Consider the following 27700-nt stretch of genomic DNA (forward strand, 5'->3'; position numbering starts at 1 on the left):
CCTGAGCACTCTTGCTAGTGGAGATTCAGATTCCTGGCAACCTCAAGACAGCAAGATGACTAAAGAGCTGACCGCAGCCCCCTGGCCTTGGGGAATCCGACAGATGGTTCAGCGGGTGCATCTCATACTTGTCCATCCTTTGGTTTTCCGGAACCGACCCTTTGGACCCAGTCTGGTGCATCTTTGTGACCCCTGGGGTTCCCCCATTGAAAAGCATTGGGCGCCCAATGCTGTGTTTGCACACTGCACCCTGCACCGTGCTGCCCCTGTGCCGCTGAGAGTTGTGTTTTTGGTGCTGACCTATGGTCCAACCAGTGCTGTTCTAAACCGCCCCCCCCCCCCCCCCCCCAGATCAGTGCCCTGAAGTCGTGGGTACTTACCTTGAATCTGTTTCTTTCTTTCTGCTCCCAGTCCTCATTGGATTCATTTGAAAACCCAACACCAACTTCGACTTCTGCACCCGGCCGGCCCTTTGTTGATGGTGATGCACTTTTTGGGTCAGTTTAAACTTTGACCTGTGGACATCCTAACCCCTGAAGACTGAGATCGTATGTCAAGTACTTATGTGTTAACTGAGTTGACACTTTTCCTCCCCTAGGACTGAATTGGTTCCTATGAGAAATTGCTCTGTCAACTTTTGAAATTAAGTTTTGCTTACTTATAAACTGTTTTATCTGCAAATCCTAAACAAAGTACATTTAATAGATATGTTTGATACCAACTTGAACTGTACTTAGCTGCAACAAAGATCTTTTGGTTCTAGTAATAAAGTAACAAAATACATTATTGCTATATAAAAACATTGGCCTGGAGTTAGTCATCGAGTGTGTGCCTAATTTCTTGACTGTGTGTACAACAAATGCGTTGCACTAACCTCTGATAAGCCTAACTGCTCAACCACACTTACACAGAAAAGAGCATCAGTATTATCTACTTTCGCCTCTGTTAAGCCTCTGGGGGTCCACTGGACTCCGTGCACACTATACCTCATTTTGGTGTAGTGTATGCAGAGCCAGCTTCCTACACTGGATATCTGCAGCAACGTGCGCATCTCTGCATACCTTTACCCATCACTTCTACCTGGACAGTCGGGTCCATAGTATACGGTTGCTATGCCCATTTGGTCCTGCAGGACTTTCTGGTGTGATCTTCATTCGCAGACCCATCCCTGAGGATGGTATTGTTTGGTATGTATTCTAAGGTAAGGAATCTGCAACTAGATGTCTCTCTCAGATGGGCAAGTTACTTACCTTTGGTAGCACCTTATCTGGTAGAGACAATATCTAGTTACAGGTTCCTTACTGCCCCCCCCCCCCCCCCCCCCCCCCCCCCCCCAAAAAAATCTCCCCATTCTGCAAACTGAGTTCTAGAAATAGGGACTTCCCTTTTGCGTCCTAGTTTTGACCCGTGTGGTCAGTGTTATTCATGGATCTGTGTTTCTGGCATTGAAAGTTGTGAAAAGAAACTGATGTCAGCACGCCGAGGTGGTGCCTGTAGGGGACCTGCAACATCATATCCAGTCAGACAACGCCGATGATGGACGCGGAGCCGATCGATGCCACCTAATTGCACACAGGGGAACTGCTCAAGAAAATCTCCAGATCCAGGCTGACGTCTGGGGGACGTTCTGAGGTAAGGAATCTGCCACTAGATAGTTTCTCTACTAGATAAGGCGTTACTTAAGGTAAGCAACTTGTCCTTTAATTCTCACAAACCATACACAGTTTTTCATTCCAGTAAGATGGCTGTGAGAACTCATCCAAAATTCCTATCTAAAGTCATTTTGGACTTTCACATTAATCAAACCATTTCCTTTCCTACTTTCTTTCAGCGTCCTTGCACTCCTGCTGAAAGGACTCTCAATTCTCTAGACATCAGTCGATTCTTAACTGTTTTGCTGCTAGTGTCTCCCACCCCCACCCCTGAGTTTTGGGGATATTTGGGTTATTTGAGCTTCATCCTCCATAACGTTTTTGTCCACATAACCTGTCGACACAAAATCAGTTTCCTTTTTTTCCAGAATCCTGGGGATTCTACAGGTGCCTAGGGTTTGTGGAACGGTTTGCTGTACTAAAGTCACCATCTTCTGAGCTTTAAGGAACATGCAGAGCTGAATCAAAATATGTAATTTTGTACCACAGTGTCGGCATTTTTCTAAGAGGCAGCCTCCCAGGGCCCTGCACTGGAGAACCGGCCATGCTCTAAGGATCCCCCAACCCTTGCTATCTTTACACTCCAAGGGACCCACCGGTCTCACCTTGTAGTCCACCTGTGCATTGCTTTTCCAAGTGGTCCCGGCAGTGGTCCTGCGCCAATTGCAAGGGCCTTTCAGCAGCTGATCCTGCCAAAACTGGAAACCACCCAAACTCCTCTGGCTGGCTGACAGGATTTCCTGACAACCTCAACCTAAAAGCAAAAGGTGAAATTGGTAAACACATTGCTTTGATTTTTTTTTTTGTCTGTTTTTTAAAAAGTTTTCTCCCATTGATTCCTATGGTGTGTAATTGCGCACAGAAACAAGACTTTTTCTAAACTTTGATCATAGCTTAAAAAGTACTCATCCAATTTTGATGACCCTGGCCTTAAAACATTTATAAAAATCTGAAGTATTTTTGTAAATTGGTCTCAACTTATTCTTTGAGTGTGTCCATATTTATTGATACTGTGAGTACAACAAATGCTTTGCACTTTTCCAAGATTGGCCTAACTGCTCGACCAAGCTCCCGTAAAATATTAAAACATTATGTTGTCTAGTTTTTACCTCTGTAAACCAATGTGTGGTTGCCCGAACTCTGCACAGTGTACCTGGTTTTGCAGACTACATAGAGTTTCAGCCTCCTACAATGGGTGATCCAGAAAAGCTATAGATTTCTGCTAAATAGACACAATTCTGAATTCAGCAAGGGGTCATATATGTAGATACCTAAGTAGGAAAAAAACAGCCGTTAGTGACATTTTCATCTAACTTTTTTTCTGCGATGGCTGATTGACAAAAACCGTATAGAATTACATCCGCTAGACCCTTCTGATTGCCGGCATATATAGGGTTTGTAGGTTTTTCAAGAACCTAACGTACCCAGAGCAAACAACTGAGCTGCACTGTAAAGTATTTTTTCATTGAGTGCAGAGTATAGACCAATTGTTATAGGAATATAGGCAGAGTGAAAAATGGGTATCAAGGAAACTTGTGCATTTCTGAAATGGGCACAGTATATAGAGTTTAGGAGCAGTTTTTATTTCTACATCTCTGAATTTGTAGGGACCTGTACTAGCGCATGATTTGGAGGGTATTTTTAAAAATGTTGTCTGTCTTAATACACTGGCTTACATTTGAAAGGCTCAAATGTAGCGAAATCCATGGGTAATAATAAATGCTCTACTGTTGTATGCTCCTACAAGTCCCCCGATAAAACTGGTACCTCACTTGTGGTACTGCCTAGTGCCCACAACAGGAAACGTCCCAAATCGCAACAAGGACGCAAAACACTTTTCCACCGAAAACTGACCCTCTTTTACCATTGTGGGTAGCTCTAGATTTTGTACCTTTGCTCAGCCGGTACCTAAGGAAACCTAGCTAACTTGTACATATTTGAAAACTAGAAACCTATGGGTATCCAGAATGGGCATGACCTTCACCACATTTTTGTTTTTTTAGCAGAGTTCCCCGCAAACCTCAAACTTTGACCAGAAAAAAACACATTTTCCTCAGAAAGCCAATTTACCTGCAACCTATTTCTTTCTGAGTGCCCCCAGTTCTCTTAGGATTCTATTGAAAAACCCAACACGAACTTTGACCTCTGCACCCTACCGGCCCTGTTTTGCTGGTGGTGCACTTTTGGGGTCAACTTGAACATTGACCTGTAGACATCCTACTCCCCGAAGATTGGGATCGTAAGTCTAGTACTTACCTGTAAACTGTGCTAACTCTTTTCCTTTCCTATTACTGCATTGGTTCCTCAGAGAAATTTCACTGTCTACTTTTGAAATTGAAATATGTTACTTGTAAACTTTCTGTGATGGAAAGTTCTGGAATCTGGAAGGAGCCACAGACTTCCTTCCACCAGGCATTCCTTCAAGTCTCCCTATACAAATGGTACCTCCTTTGTGTGGGTAGACCTGGTACCTGCAACAGGAAACAGCCCAAAACGCAGTATGGATGCAGCACATTTTTCCACCAAAAACTGACCACCTTTTTCCACTATGGGTAACTCTAGATACTGAACCCTTGCTCAGTTGGAACGTAGGGAAATCTAGCTAACCTGTCTGTACATTGTTGAAAACTAGACACCTAGGGGTATCCAAGGTGGGCTGACTTTCGTGGCCCTTACCTCATTTTTTTTTTAACCCAGAATATGCTGCAAAACTCAAACATTGACTTAAAAAAATACATTTTCCTTAGATTTTTGTGCTGGAACGTTCTGGAATCTGCGAGGAGCCACAAACTTCCTTCCACCCGGCATAATTACCCCCAGTTTAAGTCCTCTGCTAGGAACTAGGTGGTTCTGCATGCCTCTCATACATCATTGCTGCCTTCACATTTGGTCTATTCAGAAACATCCAAATGCACAGCAAAAATTCATCTGGATGATGTTGAAGTAAAAAAAATAAATACAAAAATGAGTCACCTGTAAAAGTATGACGCAGGTTAAGAGGGTAAACCTGCAGGCTTAGCAAAGTTCCCCACCAGAATTGACAACCAGGGATTTTAAGGAGGTCCCTTTTTATGGGCGAGCGCAAAGCGCTCTGTCACATGCTGTAATCTCTCTTTGAGCATCCAACCACGCCCATGTCACGTCAGTCACTTTCATTGGTTAGTAGGCTTGCCTTTTGAAATCCGCTTGCTTTCATTTGTGAAAGGCATGCATACGTCATGCCTTTTCCGGTGTTTAGTCCACCTACACAGCACCGGTAAACTACTAAAAACATACGAGGCTCCATGTTTTCAGCATGGTCTCGGGACTACTTTATCTGTTTATTTTCCACGCAGTGTGATCTCGCTGTATTTTACATAGCGCAATTACGCTGTTTTTTTTTCTTTTAATTTGTGTACCAAGAAAAGTCCAGTTAGGAGTTTACAAAGCTAATAGCTCTAACTCGAGCAAATGCGAGACTCGTTGCATTGAAAATGCTTGTTTAATATGTGCGCTCTTGGTTGTTCAGGGGAAAATCAGCTGTTCTGCAGCCCTTAAAATGCCAGCACATAGTCCTCTCAGTACACACCACCAAAATATGTTAAAGAAAGAAAACCACTTTACTCAGGTAATGACCAGAACACAAATTTATTTACACAAGCCGATTTACTGTATTGACCGTTGGAGAACACCCACCAGACTCCTCCTGAGACTGAAAACACAGGCAGTAAATATAAACATTTCCATTGTCAGAGTTTATCTGGTTCCCCCTAAAAAACAAGACTTGTACAGACATGTTGTTTATGGCTTAACAGGTGTGCAACATCATTTAAACAAGGCTTCCTGCAATTAGATACAGTAACAGCTTCCTAGAACACAGTGGTAAGTAGAATGCTTAACAGTTCAGCCTTGTTCGGTTGATATATGGTAAGCAATGTGCATGGATAGCAAATGTGTCAAAGTGGAAACAGCTTGTTTGCATTCTTCCAAGGTCAACATGGGACAAAAAATAACCTCCACAGATATTCTTGGTGTTGAGCAGAGGAGCACTGTTCAGAAGGTCATCTGCGCACACACATTAGGTTTTTGTTTTCTCATCATGGGTACCGTTGTGTTACCATGAACACTCATGTTTTTCATTTATCTTCTGCAATGTTGACCGGTTGTCCTGATGAATGAAAACATTCATGAACTGGCAGTTGCGCATTTCTCATTTAGAGGCCTGCATGCTCTTTAAGGCCACAGGACATTACTGTGTTTTAACCACAGATTCCTCCCAGTTTAAGCAGGTAGACAGCCACCAATGCAGGAACAAATTATTGCATCTACTTTCTGGAGCTCACAGTTTTTTGTCTGGCCTTCCAAGAAAATGTATCACTCTTTAGTAGGGGTATGAGCTGACAACAGGACCTCCATGCTATATGTAAGAAAGCCAGGAAGTACATGATCAGAATAGAGAGTAGCCCAAAACCTATGGTATTACGGAGTCCGAGAGCAGATTTCTTTTGTAATAGAACACTTAATGGTACTGTGAAATAATTTGGAGAAAAACTGTCATCAGTCAACGGTAATCACTCACAAATAGGAGTGTGATGACTGTCTGGTCCTGGATGTACTTGCAAGATGTGGTAGGGCTCTTCTGTTCTTATTTGTATCGGAGACAAACAAAAAATTAGCTCTTTAACAAGCAGGTGGTGCTAGACGTGGCTTGAAGGGAAAGCATTTGCAATGCTCACGCCTTTCTCCGCCCCATTAGCCCCCAGATTTTTAACTAAAGTACAAAAATAGAGAGGAGCAACTGATTTTTAGAGCCTTTGCTTGTCCAGACAAGTAATCATATACCATGTTGACCTTGCTGGTGACTAGGAATTTGTTCTTAAAATTCACTGATCAGTACGAAGGATGCTGAAAGGCAGATGCATACAAGTCTTTTCTCTTCAGAGCTTATTTTCCTGTGCTCACACCTGTACTGGAATCTACAACTTTGGCAATCTATCAAAAAAACAAGCCAGAGTTGTACAAGGAGCACTTGAAAATCTTTTCAATTAAATTGAGTCTCATTTTTACTTAACCTTCATATTGATGCTACTTATTTTTTGTTTTAGCCTAATTTCAACAATGTGATTCCATGAGAGACCTAACGCTAGATATGAATGTTACATAAATGTAGCTGCAGTTCTCTAGCACTGGCATCATTAATAGAGCCTCCGCCTCTTATAACGCCTTTATTACAGCTAATGTGCTAGCCAATTCATATAATATATTGCTTTCTGAGGGAAAAGGAACTGAGTGCACATGATGCTCATTTGCTGCGACACAGGCATTAGAGTAGGTTGGATAGGGCATCAGTGCATATTAAATTGTTACTGTCTGTATTACTTCGTTATTTCTGTATTCCAAATCTGGTGATTACTAACCAAATGAGTAGGATTAATTGAAGCATGTGTATCTACGGAAGATACCAGCACTAGAGAACTGAACATACCATTAAGTAACCTTTCTTTCTAAATGCCCGTGGATGAACCGTGCTATGATAGGCATCACCTCAGGGTGAAGTAGATGTTCAGTGAGAAGAGGCAATTTTTACTTTCTGTAAATGAATATTAACCTTGTTTGTTGGAATTTTAGTCCCTGATTTCTTCTTTTTCAGCATAAACATTTCACTGAAGATATTCAGACTCGGCAGTACCGCTCTTTGGAAGTGCTGATTGGTTCAGGATATAGCACACCTGCTGATATTTGGAGCACAGCGTGTATGGTGCGTGAACCTGTCCTTTAAAATTATTATTTGATTGTATCCTGTCGTAGTTGTGCAAGTCCAGTTCTCACAGTTATTTTATTTCCTGATGCTTTGTTTTTACTGCTTTGCTTTTTGACTTTCCGATGGTGACACTACTTTTTTTTCTCCCAGGCATTTGAATTGGCAACAGGTGACTTTTTATTTGAACCCCATTCTGGCGAAGACTACTCCCGAGATGAAGGTGAGTGCATTTAACAAGGTGATTCAATGGTTTGGGTTTGTATTAAATGATAAGACATCTGATGTGTAGTAAAATAGGTTAAAGTAATGACTCCTAGTCCTCTGGGTCTCATTGATAGTAAATATGGTATAAAATATCAGATAGAGTATTATGGGGAGTTTTGTAGGGTAGGACAACGATCCAGATGATCTAAGCTAGCATGACTGGGTTCTTTGTCTGTGGGGGCAAGTTGGAGGGCCTGTTTGTAGCAATATGTTTAAGGGGCGGAATGACTGAGTTATTTTGTGGGATCATATTTTCGAGAAATAGTTGTAAATTAGCTGCATCCCTGTCCCACCATTCCATCTTGTCCACATTAACACTATATTGTCACAATTTTGATGAATACTTCAAAATGCAGATTCCTCACCTTATGAATTTACCCCTTTCCCCGGACTGGCTCTGGATCTTTTGCAGCAATTTCTCACACGTGTTAACAGGTGTCACCATCAGACTCGGTGTCAGCATCACATGGCCTCCGGTAACGACGACATAGAGCTGAATACAATCGCCACCCTTGTACGTTGACGTAGGTTTCTTTCTGCGCCCTTAGATTCAGATCCATAGCTCTGCGCCCAACTTTTGGCCAGTGTCTTACAAACATAAAAATGTTCTTTTTTGACCATATGCTACGGAAGTCTCTCCCCAAAGCACTACTGGAGTGAAGCCATGTCGACAATACAGGAAACAGATGTCCGTCACAAACAAGAAAGATACCCATCACAAACCTGCTTGACTTTTGTCTGTGGTGTCTAGGGTCTCAGCATGATGCAAAGTCTTGCGACAAATGCTTCCTGAGAGATGAATCTGAATGAGCCTCAAGGAGCACAAGATGAAGTTGGACGTCGCTGAGATGTCCCAGGACTGTCGCTCCATATCCCATGACTACTTCCACTCCCAAGTCACAGTCCTCTGGTAAGTCAAACCCAAAGTCAAAAGAGTCTTGTCATAAATATAAGAATTCTAAAAGGGATTCATCTGTTTCCTGCCACTCCCATTCCTGTGAAGTCACACAGTCTGCACTCAGTGGACCCAACTCCTCTCCATTTGTTCAACTTAGGAGCCCATACCTAAACTGGTCCACGTGTGTCCTGAGTTTACCAGGCCACTGCTGGCCCCGCCGCAAGTTGAGGCCTTGAAAAAGGCAATGCTGCAATTATTTCCGATGGTTCCGGGTACTTCTGAAGCACCTTTGGGAACCATGGGTCATCTGGGGCCTCCAGATGGATATCCACAGGTGGAGTCTGCCTTTGTGCTGACTAACCTTCCCGTCTATTTTTCAACATCTGTGTGGAAGGCCATGCCTGACCTAACCATTCCAGCTCCAGTTGCTGCTCCAAAAGCATCAGTTTTCAGATCTGGAGCAGTTTTCAACCCAGTCGCTCTTGGAGTCTCGACTGCATAACCACCAGGTAGTACTGCAACAATCAAGGGAAAGTGGTAGTATTGTGCCAGGGACCCCTGAGATTATGGCAACGGCTCGACTTCAGAGGTATGTCTGTGACAGTCATTTGGTGGGCTTGCTAATTGCCAGGACTGACATGCTTCAGCAGCTGTCATTTGGCATACCATGAATGGTGTTTGCATCCAGAGGTAGTTCAAGGCGTCTTTGCTCAGGGGAAGCTTTCCTTGTGTATAACTTTTTGTCACATCAGAGATTACTGTGTTTTGACAAATTTGTGCTGCAATTTCTGCTTCATGGTTTGCCCAGAGGTGCAGTCGTCCTACAGTGGGGATGAGGCCGCCTGTATACCTTTCCACTGCTCTCAGCCCAGATTTCTGAAGAATATCAGGAAGGACTGGCTCAGGTCATTCTGATAGACCTAAGTGGGCCGGGAAAGTGTAGTAATCTAACCCAAAGAGTCTGAGCATTTGCTGTCTCCTCAGTCTCTTTTTAGAGAGGTCCTTCTGTCACAGCAAAAGGACCTGGTGCTGCATTTGAACCTGTGCAATCTACACCACCATGCCTGGGGAATGCACGGAGCCAGTTAAGTAGTTCTGATCTGCTTGTCGAGGTAATAGGAATTATTTTAGCTGTTCGTTGTGCATATAATCTACTTATTCTGGTCACTGGGCAAAGTTTGTGCTCAGAGGTGACCCACTTTTGATGAACTTATCCATTGCTAGTTTTCACTGAGTACCCTGAAGGTGGCCCTGAAGGTATACCAGGTGTATGCTCCTGCTCTTAATGCCCCTGAGACACTTTTGTATTACTGAAAGGCTGCAGACAGTTCTGTAAAACAGATCACTTGATCTCAAAGGGACATTCCCTCAGTTGCATGTGGGCGTGGAACCATAGAATGAGGTAATACTTAGCCTCTGCATGGTATTACAGGCATAATCGAGTAGCAGTGGAGAAGGTGGTGCTCAGTGTGCCTCTGAAAGTGACCCTCGGAAGAGCAGGTAAAGGAGTCCTAAGGACGCACCACAACCACCTCCCTGACTCCCAGGCTATAGGGGAATGTCTGCACTCCTTTTGATAGCAGGTCGTACTGCTGACTGCAAAGTGAAAGAGTGAGCGACTGCTGAGAATGAATGACTGCGTCAGACAGCCGGGGCAGCCTTTCATTAAAGCAATGCCCCCAGGGCAGTCACAACTGCTATGAGGACAGCCTACTAACTGTAATAAGTTGCACTGACCAGTCCTGCACTCGGCGCACACATTTAAAGGTGCATAGCAGCCGAAACCAAGACAACACGCTCCATTAGTAATACATTCCCTAATGTGCTATTATCTGTGTTATTTCTAGCCACCTATGTTTGCCTTACCAATCTTCATTGTTCTAATCACAATTTGTAATGCATTTCCTGAAAGGGCTCACATATATTTCCTCCTGTACCCTTTATTTTGCCACAGTGGTACCTTAACTTAGCCCTTGTGTTTTGATTGTGGCCACCTTTTGAGCCTATGATCAGCTGGCCTCTGGGCTGTTGACAGTTAAGACAGTTTTCCTCATTGCTTCTGGGGGCCTTTTAGTTAAGTCTAGGCAAAAAGGTGCGTCACGCTCAATACTCATGTCGGCATCCCTTGAAAACATTATAAACAAGTACAAACAAGCAATCCTCCCTGTTCTTTGCATGAACATTTAAGTTTCCAAAAAGATCCTTTGATAGGCTGCAAACCTGGCAGTATGCCTAACTTATCACAGATGATCCACATCAAAGGGTTCAGAACATTTGCATAAGAAACTGAAGACAGCACTCAAGGGTGGCACCTGTGTATTGCTCCATGCCGTCCAGGCGGTACCATGTTGCTGTAAGTCCAATTGTGCACCGTCTGTCTCACATGGGAGTATTTGCTGGAAAAGTTCTGGATCCAAACTGGCACCTGGGGGAAATTCCTAAGATAATGACCATGAGGTTAGAATACCCACCAGAAAGAATGTTACCGAACGTAAGTAATAGGCTCTTTTTCCTTCCACCTACTCTGCTTCTTATTGTATTTCCTCCACTTTATAGGTGGGATAGTGTCATGGGCATTCTCTAGGGTCAAGAAGTTGAGTTTTGGGTGGATAAATGTACATATATTTAGCACAACTACATGAAATTTAAAGAACGCAGTTTTAATTCCTCCATATTTTTAGTTACAATCAGTCATTTTACAGTGCTCTTGTTTCGGGTCCTATTAGCAATGCTGTTTTGAGACTCCTGGTATCAACTATCACGTGCTACACATTTTCCACAAAGCTCCATACCAAACCAAGTGGTCAACAGGGCTGTTATTGGGTAACTGAATTGATCAGTATGACAGACACAGGCATTTTTGTGCATCACCCTTGTAGCCTGCTTTTGGCCAGTTTGTTATCTTATGTCTGCTTTTCCATCCTTAAGTTATAGCACATTTAGGATTGTTTCTTCTTTATACACTGTGCCTATTCTTCCAGTATGACTTACTAAAAGTGTTTCCTCTTTTTCCAGAACCTCCATTTTTTCCCTTGCCCTTACGTTCCTCAATTATCCAAGGTTCAAGATTATTCTGAGCTCCTTTTCAGCAGAATCTGACACTATGCATAGCCTGACTCTAAAGGCCAATAAATTAAAAATGCTAATCTTTTCTCAGATTTTGAAAATTGTGCTTTGGGAGGTTGCAGGATGTGTACTTTTCCCTTCAAATGTCAAACGATAAACAGTGGTTTCCACACATTTGCCATAGTGTCTGGGTTGGTAAGCACTACCAGAATTGATTTGTACGTTTGTGGTGAGAGCACTCAGAATTCACATTGCAGGGTGATTTCATTTCTGTCCTTTTAGCCATGGTATTAGGTGCATGAGATTCAGAAGTGTGTTTTAAATATTGTGACGCCATCATGTATTGCCAACAGAACTTATAAAAAAAGTTTTCACTATTGAAGGTTTTTTGACATAAGGGATGGTCCAGTCCAGAGTGATGTGATATCGCAAGGTGGTAGGTATGGAGATAATGCTGAAGAACGAGTGTGCTAGTAATGCTGAAGGCTCGATATGTGATGCATGTGGCTTTAAAAGCAGCCAGTGTAATTACTAAATGACTGGTTATATGCGCATGTACATATTTGAAGTACACCATTGTCTTTCAGGTGTTCTGCATAATGGTGGCTTGTGCCCTTTCAGTGGTCCCTAGATATGAAAACAGTTGACATAGGCATTGTGTTAAATATTGTAGAAAGACTTAATTTAACTTAGTTGTCTTGTGCCACAAGGCATTCATTAGTCTCCATGATGACTCCCAAGTTCCATACTTGGTTTGTTGGGTTATGAGATAGTTTAAACTCATTTGGCTATATGGTAAAGAGATTGTAATTGGTCCATTCTCTGCAAGCTACCGTCTCAGTTTTCAGTGTGTTCAGCTTGAGGTGGTTAGTTAGCAGCCAGTGGTCAACAGCTTGGTGTCATTAGCTTATGGTATAGGAATCAGTATTTGATGGATTTTCTATCTTTTGTATTATCAGTATGTCATCAGTATAACTATAGCAATTGAGGTTATAGAAGCAGATGCTGGTTATCGGGCTTAAGTGCAAGTTGAGTAAGAAGATGACGATGAAGCCTTGAAAAACTCTTAACGGGAATGGTGCTGGATAGAAAGGGTAAAATGATATGATGATGGTTTGTTGAAGAGGAAGAAGGAATAGAATGATAGATCTATAGAGCACAACAATGCCCTAAAGCGTCTAGGTGCTGAATGCGGACCTGAGATAATCTGTCGCAACCCTCAAACCCTTTCCACGCACTAGAATAACAACTCATCAACATGACATGCAGACCAATCCCCACTTCCAAACCTAGGCACAAAACTAGGGTGTTAAAAAGAGAAACGTCAGGTGTTTAAGTATTTTCTAAAAGGCAGGTACAGTTTAATCCTAGTTAGGTGGCAGGGGAGGGAATTCCAAATTTTGGTCTCTGCCACCGAGAATGCCCAACTCCCACCACCTCCCAGTCTCTTCCTGCGCACGTTAGGAATGACAAGATTCCGAGTTGCTTTTTGCACTAGTTGAAGTTTGGCTGGAGTAGTTTTGTTAGTTTCTAGTAGAAGAGCATTGCACTAATCTGTTCTGGATGAAATAGGTGTAAGGCTATCCGACAGTGCGGTATGTTCCTATGTCATCAGGTCTCTGTAGCAGTGCAGAGTGATGGAAATTGTCAAAGGCAGAGGCGAGGTTTAAAAATGGTAGTGCCTTGGCTACATTTGATTCAGTAGTAATCTTGATGCCGTCCCATGTCCTAATTAATGGGACTTCCGTGCTTCTATCAGGGAGACTGACATTGAAGACTTATATTTGACTGAATACTAGCTTTCCGTGAATTTGTCTATGAATGAGCCATCACAAAAGTTCTTACGGATGGCTCAATCAGAGTGCAGATAAGTTATTTTCAGAGTGTGTTGTATATAGGAGGTTGTGTATTTGTTTGGGGATTGCTCTTCCTCTAAGAAGCCTTTTTTCATAGCTGTGGCTAAGATGGATACCGAACTGTTAATAAAGATGTTCTTAATTGTATAAGCTAAGTGATCCTGTACTCTGAGTGTGATTGGAAAACTCATCCGGTGATTTTAAAGAAAGTGGCCTTGCCCAGATATTTTTACAGATTTGTTTTTGAGATGAAGTGATATGCTAAGGAGTCACACAGTTCTTGTGAGTGTATGACTTCTGAGATGGGCCGAGAGTAATGAACTTTCTCCTGTAGGAAAATCCTAATTAATATCCATGAGCGTTCAATAGTCCTGCCCATGCATGGGATCCTAGAGCATGTGAATATCTTTCTAGTAGGCACTTCTACCTTCAGATTCCTCACTTCTTGAATCTTCTCCTGGCCCCATACTGGTTCTGAAAAGTTGAAATGGCTCTCCTGCACTACAGCATTGTAATATCTCTCCTGCTCCTGGATAGGAACATCAGAGTCTTGTAAGGTGCCACCCAGGCACTTCTGCCATTGGTTCCTTTTCTCCTGCCCTCTTCAGGGATCTGGAGTTGCTTCCCTCAGAAGGTTTCCTCTTAAAAACTTGTTTGCAGTGTCTTCAGTGTGTCTGCACTGAAAGTTTCAGGTTTTCCAGCTTTGTATCTTTCATGTATTCACATACATGAATCATTTGCGATCTTCAGACTGGGAATCCCCCGTACAAGAAAATAGCAGTAGAAAGTGTAAAATTGGCCACAAGTCTAAAATAACAAAGTATATTTAGTTGCAAATCCACCTCATTTGAAAGAACCCAAACTACAGCCAACGAGAAAGAACCTTAAACGCTCTTCCTCTCCCATTTTCTTTTTTTTTTTAAACGTATTCTCACGGTGTAGGAAGCTGGCTCTGTATATTCTGTATCAAAGTGAGATATAGTGTGCACAGAGTCCAGGGTTTCAACAGAGGCTAAAGTAGATGATACTATTGCTCGCTTTTGTGGTAGTGTGGTCGAGCAGTTAGGCTTATCAGAGGGTAATGCAAAGCATTTGGTGTACACACACAGACAATATAAGAAGCATACACTAAATGACTTAACTCCAGACCAATGGTTTTTATATATCAAAAATATATTTCCTTCTAGAACCACAAGATTCAAGTTGCAGATAGGTACATTCACATGTGAATCAATAGTACTTTGGTTGGAATCAGTTAAGTTGTACAGTTTAACTTCTTAGCTGCTGTGCCTCCCCCCCCCCCCACCAGTGCTGAGCCCTTTTTTGGCTATTTGGGGTAGTTCACGCTAAGGCCTTCATAACTTTTTGTCCACATAAGCTATCCACGCCAAATTTGCGTCCTTTTTTTCTGACATCCTTGGGATTCTAACGCTACCCAGAGTTTGTGGTTTCCCCTGGAGGAGACCAAGAAATTAGCCAAAATACAGTGAAAATTGCGTTTTTGTTTTTTTTTTAAATAGGAAAAAAGGGCTGCCGAAGAAGGCTTGTGTTTTTTTCCCTGAAAATGGCATCAACAAAGGGTTTCTGGTGCTAAAATCACCATCTTCCCACCTTTCAGGAACGGGCAGACTTGAATCAGAAAACCACATTTTTCAACACAAATTTGGCATTTTACTGGGACATATACCCCATTTTTACTATTTTTGATGCTCTCAGCCTCCTTCCAGTTAGTGACAGGAATGGGTGTGAAACCAATGCTGGATCCCGGAAAGCTAAACATTTCTGAGAAGTAGACAAAATTCGGAATTCAGCTAGGGGTCATTTGTGTAGATCCTACAAGGTTTTCCTACAGAAGATAACAGCTGAACTAAAAAAAATATTGAAAGTGAGCTGAAAAAAAACAGCTATTATTCTCCACGTTTTGCTTTGTAACTTTTTCCTGCAATGTCAGATGTTTTAAAGCAATATACCGTTACGTGTGCTGGACTCTTCCGCTTGCGAGGATATATAGCGCTTTTAGGTTCATCAAGATCCCTAGGTACCCAGAGCCAATAAATGAGGTGCACCTTGCAATGGTAATACAGCAATTCATTTGCTGAAATATAAAGAGTGAAAAATAGGTATCAAGAAAACCTTTGTATTTCCAAAATGGGCATAAGATAAGGTGTTGAGAAGCAGTGGTTATTTGCACATTTCTGAATACCGGGGTGCCCATACTACATGTGAATTACATGCCATTTCTCAAATAGACGTCTTTTTTTGCACACTGTCTTACATTTGGAAGGAAAAAATGTAGAGAAAGACAAGGGGCAATAACACTTGTTTCGCTATTCTGTGTTTCCCCAAGTCTCACGATAAAAATGGTACCTCACTTGCGTGGGTAGGCCTAAAGCTCGCAACAGGAAACGCAACATGGACACATCACATTTTTACATTGAAATCTAACGTGTTTTTTGCAAAGTGCCTAGCTGTAGATTTTGGCCTCTAGCTCAGCCGACACCTTGGGAAGCCTACCAAACCTGTGCATTTTTGAAAACTAGACACCTAGAGGAATCCAGGATGGGGTGACTTGTGGGGCTCTCACCAGGTTCTGTTACCCAGAAACCTTTGCAAACCTCAAAATTTGGCAAAAAAAAACACTTTTTCCTCACATTTCGGTGACAAAGTTCTGGAATCTGAGAAGAGCCACAAATTTCCTTCCACCCAGCATTCCCCCAAGTCTCCCGATAAAAATGGTACCTCACTTGTGTGGGTAGGCCTAGCGCCCGCGACAGGAAATGCCCCAAAACACATCCCATTTTTTGACAGAAAACAGAGGTGTTTTTTGCAAAGTGCCTACCTGTAGATTTTGGCCTCTAGCTCAGCCGGCACCTAGGGAAACCTACTAAACCGATGAACTTTTGAAAACTAGAGACCTAGGGGAATCCAAGATGGAGTGACTTGTGGGGCTCTGACAAGGTTCTGTTACCCAGAATCCTTTGCAAACCTCAAAATTTGGCTTAAAAAACACATTTTCCTCACATTTCGGTGACAGAAAGTTCTGGAATCTGAGAGGAGCCACACATTTCCTTCCACCCAGCATTCCCCCAAGTCTCCTGATAAAAATGGTACCTCACTTGTGTGGGTAGGCCTGGTGCCTGCGACAGGAATAGATCACACAACGGTCAATGTTGGTCCTTACATGAGGCAGCTGTTGACCCTGGGGTGATCGATTCCTGACGCAGGCACTAGGTATAGGCACTCAAGTGGGGAGTGTTTTTATCAGGACAGGTGAGGAATCACTGGGTGGTAGGAAGTTTGTGGATCCCAGCATATTCCTGTAGTTTGTGTGACAGAAATGCGAGAAAAATAGAGTTTTTATTAAACATTTCAGCTTTGCAGGGTATTCTGGGTAAGAAGACTTTGGGGAATCCACACAAGTCACACCTCTGTGGACTCCCCCGAATGTCTAGTTTCCAGAAATGTTTGGGTTTAGTATGTTTCTCTATATGGCCACCAAACCCAGGACCAAAAACACAGGTGCCTGCCTTACAAAACCAGTTTGTTTTGTGATAGATAGTTTTGATGTCTCCACAATACGATTTGGGCGGTGGAATTTGGGGCTGAACTAAATTGGGGAGCTCCCAAGAGAGCACTCTCTCTCTCTCTGCTTGCTGCCGCATTCACGTGCTCTCTGGGTTGGGCTAACCCACTATTACCCAGTTGCACAGACTGTGCTTGCGAAGGGACAGCAGGACTGTCCTCATCACCTCCCTCATAATTTACTGGAAGAGGAGTTATCGAATGGGACTCCGCTGACTGAAAAATCACTCAGTCTGCGTATTTTGTCCTATCCCTCAGATGCTGTCTCAGTATCTGATGTCTGTCTCTGATCCTGTGTCAGAGCTGTCCTCTATAACCCTAGTGACGGCAGCAGTCATCCATCAAGATGCCATCTCTGCTATTGGCTAAACTGTTGCTCTAAAACACTAGCCTACGTAGACAGTCACAAAATCGATGGTGTGTGTGAGATACGTGCAACAGTAGAGGCCACCTTACCTGCGCATCTTCCCTCAATCAGCACGTTCTTTCAAGACACTCAAAAAACACCTTTTCACATACCATTCGTCACAGTCTTTAGCACCTCCTGCGCCCAGTCCAATAATCATTATTGGTGCTCCCACTCCCTCCTACTCGGATTCCCTCATTGCCACCCAGCAAAAGTGCCCTTCATCTCTCCATAGCCGCCCCCACCCGCACATACATTTCATTTGTATTATAGTGCAGGTAATGGCTGACTTTACTAATGTACTCAGCTATTGACATAAAATACAGATTTGCTCTTTGCAGTAGGCATATAAACCTTCTGCGCTTCTTTATGGCAGTAAAATTGCCACTAGGCAAAAGCCTGATCCTTTTGTAGCAGAAATGTAATCACAATACTTATTTGACTTTTTTATTGCTGCCTAAAAGCTACAGTTGAAATGCGTCAGTTGAAGTATGTGCATTGCTTTGAAGACGCAAGCTGCAACTGCAAGACAACTATTGGCAAATATATATATATGTTCGATGGCATGTGTAGCTGCAGATACACATGCTTTGCACATCCCGCCATCTAGTGTTGGGCTCAGAGTGTTACAAGTTGTTTTTCTTCGAAGAAGTCTTTTCGAGTCACAAAATAGAGGGACTCCTCCCCTTTCGGCTCCATTGCGCATGGGTGTTGACTCCATCAACGCAGGCACGCATGGTTACGGAGCTCAGGTTTTAAACTGGAAATCCAGCAAGCTGTGCTAAATATGCCGTTCAGCCAAGAACAATTGTTCTCCAGCATTGGATCTTTCATAGATTCACATGCTTGAATCATCCCCGTCGTCGAGGTGGGAGCCTCACGGTAAATTTAAATACATAAAGTAGTAAGTCAGTAAAAGTAAAACCAGTAGGCCCCCAGTAGGCCACATTGGGTATTTTACAGTCTATCCACTTAGTTTTGTGAAAAAGACCCAAACTTCAGCATCAACCAATCAGGATTCAGCCCCTCCCAAACACTCCCAACAGAGGCTGAATTCCCTCAGATTTTATACTGCACGTCGTGTGAAGGGAGTCTCCCTGAGCTCAGCTCAGTTTTTTCCTTATTTCTGACTGAAGATTGTTTTCTCTCAGGAAACTAGCTCTACAGCTTTGCCATGTCTGAAAAGACAAAGAAGGGTCTGTTCAGAGACTGTGACAATTGTGGGAAGAAGAGACTGCATGTTGATGACCCCCACAAGAAGTGTATCTACTGCCTCCATCCAGACCACAAGGTGAGGGACTGCAAAATCCGTCGCACCTTTAGTCAAAAAACCCTCAAGGACCGTGAGGGTAGACTTCTCTTATGGCTGCAAAAACAGAAAGCCATAGAACATCCTTCCTCAGATGACAGTGTAACATCATCATAGGCTTCTCGCCCTCAGAAAAGAACAGGTGAGAGAAGTAGAGGGTCCGATGAACCACCAAGGAAGGTCCCCAAAAAGACAAAACAAGTCTCTACTCAGGCAAAAAAGGTTGTTTCCCACTCAGAGACATGGAAACATTTGTCAAAAAAGGTTCATTCAGAGCCTACTACGCCTTTGCATCAAAAAAGCACTTAAAAAAAGACATCCCTGTCTCTGTCACCTCAAAAAGAGCCAGAAAAAGTCTCTTCAGCGAAAAAACAACCGTCGACGACCACCCCGTCGACGACGGTGTTGACGGTAACGTCTACTACAGTGTCGTCGACGTTCACAACACCGGTCTCGCCGATGATTATGAAGTCGTCGCTGTTATCGTCGACGGCGATAATTACGGCAAAAATTTTCAAGAAAGCTTCGTCGGCAACCACATCGTCGACGGCGGAGGCCTCCTGGGTTCACCAATCGACCAGGGCACTCCCATCTATGAAAAAGGGCCCGTCGACGAAGGACACCGTCAATGACGGAACCGTCGACAAGAGAATCGTCGACGAGGGAACTGTCGTCAATCATATCGTCCACAGCACTGACAGTGTATAAGCCATCCACCTACCTGGATACTTCGCCGCACCATTCCTCATATCATCAGGAAGACTCCACCAGGTTCTTACCCCTTTCACTTATTAACATGGGGGACAAGGCATCTAAAATTCTGCCAATGCATACCTCACCAAGTAAAGTATTGCCATACCCACCACAGCATCTTTTAGATGATGATGACAATGATGCATACTCTCAAAATGACGGAATGTTTGGGGCAGCTAGTAGCCCTTCCCAACTCAATGTCAAATGCCAAGAGTTTGAGGATCAGAATTACCAGCCTAGTTATGCCTCAACATCCTATCCACAGGCAGAACAACCATCGCCCCTCGCTATGCCTAGCACACTAGTATCAGATCTACATTATATGTTGAATGACTACTATAGAAGGTTTCCACCATCAACTCAGTCCACGCCACCTAGACCTGAGAGCTACCAGACACCTCTGCAAACTCAGGCTACTAATCTTTTGGAAACACCACAGACTAGCATACCGGTAACTAGCCAAACTCAGGAAGCCCACCCCTCGTCAGACGACGAAAGGGAAGAGGGTGAGCTAAGAGATTCGGCGGCTAGTGAACGGGATGATTATCTCGTCCCCACACCATCTCCACCGCCAGCAGGCCCGGTAGATTCTCCTCCAGAGGACATAGGAGGTTTCCATAATTTAATAGAGAGGGCGGCAAAACGTTTTGGCCTGGCAATTGTTTCTCATGAAACTGAATATTTTTTGTACGACTTCAAAGAGCCATCAAAGAGATCGGTAAGAGCTATACCCATTGTAGATTTCCTATGGCAGGAGGGTTTGAAGACAATGAAAAATCCGGCAACAGTGCCTTCACAAATGCCAAGACTGGAGAAAAAGTACAAGGCCCCAGATGATTCTCCGGCCTGTCTAGTCTCACAGCCAAAACCTGATTCTGTTATATCACAGGCGGCTCAGCGACGTTCCAAGAACCCCTCTGCACCTATAGCGTCTCCCCCAGACAAGGAAGGGAGGAGATTAGACAATATCGGCAAGAAATTCTCCTCTGTTGCAGCGGTCACAGTTAAGGCGGCTAACTCCCTCGCCATCCTGGGAAGATACGATCGCCAGGTATGGGCAGACATGTCTGCCTTTTTAGATCTACTGCCAGAAGACGTCCAGGTGGAAGCAAAAAAGATCTTGCAGGAGGGAGAAAGGGTCTCCGTGGAGATTATAGACAGCGCAATAGACATTTCTCTCACCGGCTTCAGACAATTAGCTGGCGCAGCAGTCCTGCGCAGGCAAGGATGGCTTAAGGCTACTTCATTCAGACCGGAAGTCCAGAGTCGTGTTCTCGACATGCCTTTCGATGGAGAAAGTTTGTTTGGTAAACATGTCGAAGACATGTTGCAGGCTATCAAAACGGATACCGATACGGCAAAATCCCTAGGTACCCTGCAATATAAAAAACAACCTTTTCGTGGAGCAAGAGGTAGAGTAAATTACTCCTTTCGAGGTGGATACCAACAATACAGATCCCAATATCAGTCTTCCTGCACAGGATCACGACATCAGTACCACCAGCAACAGCAGCATTATAGACTACCACCAGCCGCAGCTTACAAACATCCAGCTAGAGGAAGAGGAGCTGCCCGAGGAAGAGATACGGGCAGAAAACAATGACCCGCTGGTCATCTCAACGTTTCCCCACCCACCTACATCGAGGGTCAGAGGTCGCATCACTTCCTATTTCCCCCAATGGAAGGCTATAACATCGGACAGATGGGTACTCGATGTAGTGGCCAGAGGTCATACTCTGGAATTCACACAAACACCACCAATTGTTCCTCCATTGGGCCCACTGCCTCCGAGGATAAACCAACTCCTCAAGGAAGTAAGAGTGATGCTGAGAAAAGGAGCGATAGAACCAGTCCCTTTATCTCAAAAGAACAGAGGATTCTACTCCCGTTTTGTCCTTGTAAAGAAACCCTCAGGAGACTGGCGTCCCATCCTGGACTTGAGAGCACTAAACAAGTTTCTAAAGAAACAGTCGTTCAGGATGGTAACACTGCAAGATGTCCTGCGTCTGTTAAATGCCTGAGATCGGATGGCATCCCTAGACCTCCAGGATGCTTATTTTCATATCCCCATATATCGCAGCCATCGCAAATTCCTAAGGTTCAGAGTGGGAAGTATGCACCTCCAATTCCGGGTTCTCCCATTCGGTCTTAAATCGGCCCCCAGAATCTTCACAAAGATGTTGGCTCCGGTGGCAGCACATCTCCGCCAGTCAGGTATCCAGGTCTTCCCTTACCTGGACGACTGGCTTATAAAAGCACCCTCAAAGTCGCAAGTAACAAGTCCTATCTCCTATTGCCTTCAATTGTTACACAGCCTGGGGTTTGTAGTCAACTACCAGAAATCGCAGCTCCATCCCAAACAGGTATTAGGTTTCTTAGGAGCAATACTAGACACAGTCCGCAACAAAGCGTATCCATCTCACGAGAGGAAACAAAAGTTAACCTCCTTGGCAGACAGGCTCTCCAGAAAAGTTTGTTTCAGTCCGCATCTACAAATCATTGCTCGGGATGATATCATCATGCATTCCGCTAGTCCCAGATTGCAGGCTCCATATGCGACCCCTGCAAGAGCAATTGGACATACAATGGACCCAGATCAACGGTTCCTTCGAAGACAAGATTCGCATAACGCCTCTAATGAAGAACACCATGAGGTGGTGGGCGACTCTATCCAATTTATCAAACGGACTGTCATTCCTTCTTCAAACACCAGGTTACATAGTAACAACGGATGCCTCTCTCGAAGGATGGGGTGCACACTGCCAGGACCTGCAAATCCGCGGTACCTGGAATGCGAAAGAGGGTCAACTCCACATCAATTACCTAGAACTCAAGGCAATACACTTAGCTCTAAAAGCTTTCTTGCCAAAAATACAAAATTCAAGCGTCTTAATCAGGACAGACAACACAACCAGCATGTTTTATCTAAACAAGCAAGGAGGTACGAGATCCCTACAACTCTCGCAGCTAGCACAGCAAATCTGGACATGGGCCATCAAGCACAATATTTCACTCAAAGCGGAGCATGTGCCAGGACAAACCAATGTTCTAGCAGACACCCTGAGCAGGACAGTGATTCCTTATCACGAGTGGGAACTAGACCAAAAAACTCTCAACAGCCTTTTTCTATTGTGGGGCAAACCGAACCTAGACCTATTCGCCACTCTCGAGAACAAGAAATGCCAGTTCTACGCAAGTTGGCTTCCCCAAAAATATTCGTGGGGGAATGCGAGATGGTCCGGAGTTTATGCCTACGCTTTTCCGCCGATCCCGCTCATCCCGAGAGTCATCAACAAATTGAAGTCGGAGGGTTGTCGCCTTCTGCTAATAGCTCCCAGATGGCCCAGGCAAGTCTGGTACACGGAGCTCCTCATGCTCTCCGAACGACCACATCTACGACTTAGACAGAGTCCGACTCTTTTAACGATGCACCAGGGACAAGTCAGACACCCAGATCCGTCGTCTCTTCATTTGTCGGCTTGGCTCCTGAATACTTGAATCTCAACATTTCCCCGGAGTGTAGAGACATTTTAGCAAAAGCTAGAGCTGACACAACCAACAAAACCTATAAACTTAAATGGAAACGGTTTTGTATATGGTGTGCAGCAGAAGATATACATCTTTTATCCTCTCCTCCAGAACAGGTACTTCCATATCTCCTGCTCCTGGCAAAATCAGGAGTACATCTGGCAGCAATCTCCAGATACCGCAGAGCACCACACAGTCTCATTGTGTTCCACAAGAATTGTCAAGCAATTCATGAAGGGCCTTTTTCGGGTTTTCCCGCCAATTAGAAAACCTCCGCCATTATGGTCCCTGAATGTTGTGTTGAGGCAACTCATGAAAAAAAGCTCCTTTTGAGCCGATCCACAAAGCTGATCTAAAATTCATTTCCTGGAAAACAGCGTTACTACTGGCTCTTACTTCAGCCAAAAGTCAGCGACATTCAAGCTTTCACTGTCAAACAGCCTTTCCTCCAATTCACAAACACAGGTGTGATCCTGCGAACAAATCCTAAGTTCATCCCGAAAGTTCCCTCAACGTTTCACTTGAATGAACCAGTCATCCTAAAAACCTTTTTTCCAAATCCACAAACAGTAGCCGAAAAGACGCTACATTCCCTTGATATTAAAAGATGTTTAACATTTTATCTACAGAAAACTCAAGCCATCCGCCAGTCTGATCAATTATGTATAGCATTTGGCAGAACAAGAAAGGGACACGCGGTGTCCAAACAGACTATAGCAAGATGGATTGGCCTGGCAATTCAATTCTGCCATTCAAAAGCAGGAAATCCGCTCCACACCAAGGTGAGAGCCCACTCTACAAGATCGGTAGCCACTTCGGCTGCACCCTTTGCAGGTGTACCACTACATACCATCTGTAGAGCAGCAACATGGTCCAGCCAACATACATTTACGAAGCATTAATGCCTCGAGGAAACTAACAACATCGATACACCAGTAGGACAGGCAGTGCTGAGGCATCTATTTCGTTAAGGTGAGCCTCTTACACATCCCACCACCAGTTCTCCAGTATTGGTATCTTTCATAGATTCACATGCGACCCACCCTCCTCCCCTCAGAGGCTCCCCTATTATACAGATATTTAACTTCACACTCCTACTAGAAAATCTGAGGGAATTCAGCCTCTGTTGGGAGTGTTTGGGAGGGGCTGAATCCTGATTCGTTGATGCTGAAGTTTGGGTCTTTTTCACAAAACAAAGTGGATAGACTGTAAAATACCCTATGAGGCCTACTGGGGCCTACTGGTTTTACTTTTACTGACTTACTGCTTTATGTATTTAAATTTACCTTGAGGCTCCCACCTCGACGACGGGGATGATTCAAGCATGTGAATCTATGAAAGATACCAATACTGGAGAACTGCAGTTACAGGTAAGTAACTAATTTTCTTTGGGCCGGAGGTAGATACAGCAGTCGAAAAGCTAAAAAAGGACACGGCCAAAGCCATGGGCGCGCTCTACTCTCCACAAAACAGAGGCACTTTTAGAAGGCCACAACTTAGAGGGGGGTTTCGTTCCCAAACCACAGAGCCTTCCACCTCACAAGCCAGACCCACATATCAGGGCCAGTACCAAAGAGGTGGTTTTCACGGATCATACGGGGTGGACAATTCCCAAAAGCAAGGGGAAAATTCCAAAGCCCAAAAACCCCACAAAGCCAAACAGTGACTTCAATGTCACAAACCCCCACCACTCAACACCAGTAGGGGGGAGACTTACCGCATACTACCACAGCTGGGCAAACATAACTACGGACGCATGGGTCCTAGCCATTATCCAACATGGTTATTGCATATAATTCATAAATTTCCCACCAGATGTGCCCCCAAGAGCACACAATATGTCCAAACAACACTTAGACCTGTTACAGCTAGAAGTTCAAGCATTGTTACAAAAACAAGCAATAGAACTAGTGCCCAAACATCAAAAAGGTACAGGTGTCTACTCCCTGTACTTCCTAATTCCAAAGAAAGACAAAACTTTGAGACCCATATTAGACCTCAGAACCCTGAATCTCTACGTCAAATCAGATCACTTCCATATGGTAACACTTCAAGACGTGATTCCCTTACTCAAAAAACAGGACTACATGTCAACGTTAAATCTAAAGGATGCATATTTCCATATACCCATACATCCTTCTCGCAGGAAATACTTAAGGTTTGTAATACAGGGAGTGCATTACCAATTCAAGGTGTTACCATTCGGGATAACAACAGCCCCAAGGGTATTCACAAAATGCCTTGCAGTAGTAGCCGCTCATATAAGGAGACAGCACATGCATATATTCTACTACTTAGACGACTGGTTAATAAAAACCAGCACTCAACAACAGTGTCTGCTTCACACACAATACGTTATAGAAACTCTACACAAACTAGGGTTCTCTATAAATTACCAAAAATTACATCTACAACCATCCCAAATACAACAATACTTGGGAGCAACACTCGACACACAAAAGGCGATTGCCACTCCAAGTCCACAAAGAGTACAAGCCTTCCAAAATATAATATTAAACATACACCCAAGCCAACACTACCAAGTGAGGTTTGGAATGAAACTTCTAGGCATGATATCTTCATGCATAGCAATTGTCCCAAATGCAAGACTACACATGCAGCCTTTACAACAGTGCCTAGCAAAACAATGGACACAAGCACAGGGTCAACTCCAAGATCTAGTGTTGATAGACCGCCAGACACACTTCTCGCTTCAGTGGTGGAATCCTATAAATTTAAACCACGGGCGGCCATTCCAAGACCCAGTGCCTCAATACGTGATCACAACTGATGCTTCCATGATGGGGTGGGGAGCACACCTCAACCAGCACAGTATACAGGGACAATGGGACGTTCAACAAAAACAACCGCATATAAATCATTTGGAACTGTTGGCAGTGTTTCTAGCATTGAAAGCATTTCAACCACTGATAACCCACAAGCACATTCTTGTCAAAACAGACAACATGACAACAATGTATTACCTAATCAAGCAAGGAGGGACACACTCGTCACAACTGTGTCTCTTAGCACAAAAGATTTTAGGCATTGGGCAATTCACAATCACATTCTCCTAATAGCACAATACATACCAGGGATTCAAAACCAGTTAGCCGACAATCTCAGTCGAGATCATCAACAGACACACGAATGGGAGATTCATCCCCAGATCGTACAAGATTACTTTCGACGCTGGGGAACACCAAAAATCGGCCTATTCGCAACAAAAGAAAACGCAAAATGCCAAAACTTTGCGTCCAGTTACCCACACCCTCTGTCCAAGGGCAATGCGTTATGGATGAGTTGGTCAGGGATATTTGCTCACGCTTTTCCCCCTCTCCCACTCATTCCTTATGTGGTAAACAAATTGAGTCAAAACAGACTCAAACTAATACTCATAGCACCAACCTGGGCTTGCCAACCATGGTACACAACCACTGCTGGACCTATCAGTAGTACCTCACGTCAAATTACCAAACAGGCCAGATCTGTTAACTCAACACAAACAACAGATGAGACACCCGAATCCAGCATCGCTCAATCTAGCAATCTGGCTCCTGAAGTCTTAGAATTTGGACACTTAGACCTTACACAAGAATGTATGGAGGTCATTAAACAAGCTAAGAAACCTACTACAAGACATTGTTATGCAAACAAATGGAAAAGATTTGTTTACTACTGCCACAATAATAAAATTCAACCACTACATGCTTCCGCAAAAAACATTGTTACACTTAAAAAAAAAAAAATCTATCCTAGCATTCTCTTCTATTAAAATACATCTCACAGCAATATCTGTCTGTCTGCAGATTAAACATTCAACATCGCTCTTTCGAATCCCAGTCATCAAAGCATTTATGGAAGGATTAAAAAGGATCATACCCCAGAGAACACCACCAGTCCCTTTGTGGAACCTCAATATTGTATTAACACGACTCATGGGACCACCATTTGAACCCATGCACTCTTGTGAAATGCAGTACTTAACTTGGAAGGATCTTCACTCAGCTCAGCTCTTTTTAACAGCCTATGTGCAGATCTGGAGAGAGCTACCTCAGTCATTTTTTGACCACGTCAACACTTTCGTCAAAGTTTTTTGGCGAGTTCCTGGATGCGTGGAGGGATGTCCCGTAAGACTGGATTCAAGCCCTGTGACTCCTGTCACCGAACTATGTCGGGTATGGATCTGCACCTCGTGTGTCTTTGGTGCCTGGAGCGCAATTACAACCCGAAGTCGTGCTCCGAGTGTCGGGCCATGAACCCGAAAGCTTTGAGGGAGCGATCCCTAAAGCTCATGGCGGCCCGACACTCGACTCTGCGGTGCTCATGGTCTCGTTCGAGAGGAAGGTCTCAAGACCGGCCGTAGAGTCACCACCACTCTTCGTCCTCAAAGTCATCGAGACAAGAAAAAGAAGTCGAAGAAGGACAAGCATTCTTCGACTTTACCCCGTCGCTCGGACGATGCGGTGCAGGTACAGCACTGATGCTCTAGGCCACTGTCCTCGGAACCTTCATCCAGGTCGGCTTCGTGCTTTCCCATCTGCCTGGGAGCCAGAGCCACCCCTGCCCAGCCCAAGGAATTTTGAGGCAATGTGCCTAATTTTTGGGCAGACCGACCCACCTTCGGCGCTCTCTGGAACAGGGGA

At 44.0% G+C, this 27700-nt stretch overlaps 1 protein-coding gene across 2 annotated transcripts in view; it reads left to right on the forward strand.

Moving 5' to 3' along the window:
* Positions 1 to 27700, forward strand: part of SRPK1 (SRSF protein kinase 1) — a 516348-nt gene that overhangs the window by 467103 nt on the left and 21545 nt on the right. For both annotated transcript variants that reach the window (XM_069238761.1, XM_069238760.1), the window contains exons 13-14: positions 7282 to 7389; positions 7543 to 7612. In XM_069238761.1, the coding sequence (XP_069094862.1) occupies positions 7282 to 7389; positions 7543 to 7612 (178 nt within the window). The remainder of the gene's footprint in view (positions 1 to 7281; positions 7390 to 7542; positions 7613 to 27700) is intronic.

Source organism: Pleurodeles waltl, chromosome 6, assembly GCF_031143425.1.
Source record: "Pleurodeles waltl isolate 20211129_DDA chromosome 6, aPleWal1.hap1.20221129, whole genome shotgun sequence".
NCBI lineage: Eukaryota > Metazoa > Chordata > Amphibia > Caudata > Salamandridae > Pleurodeles > Pleurodeles waltl.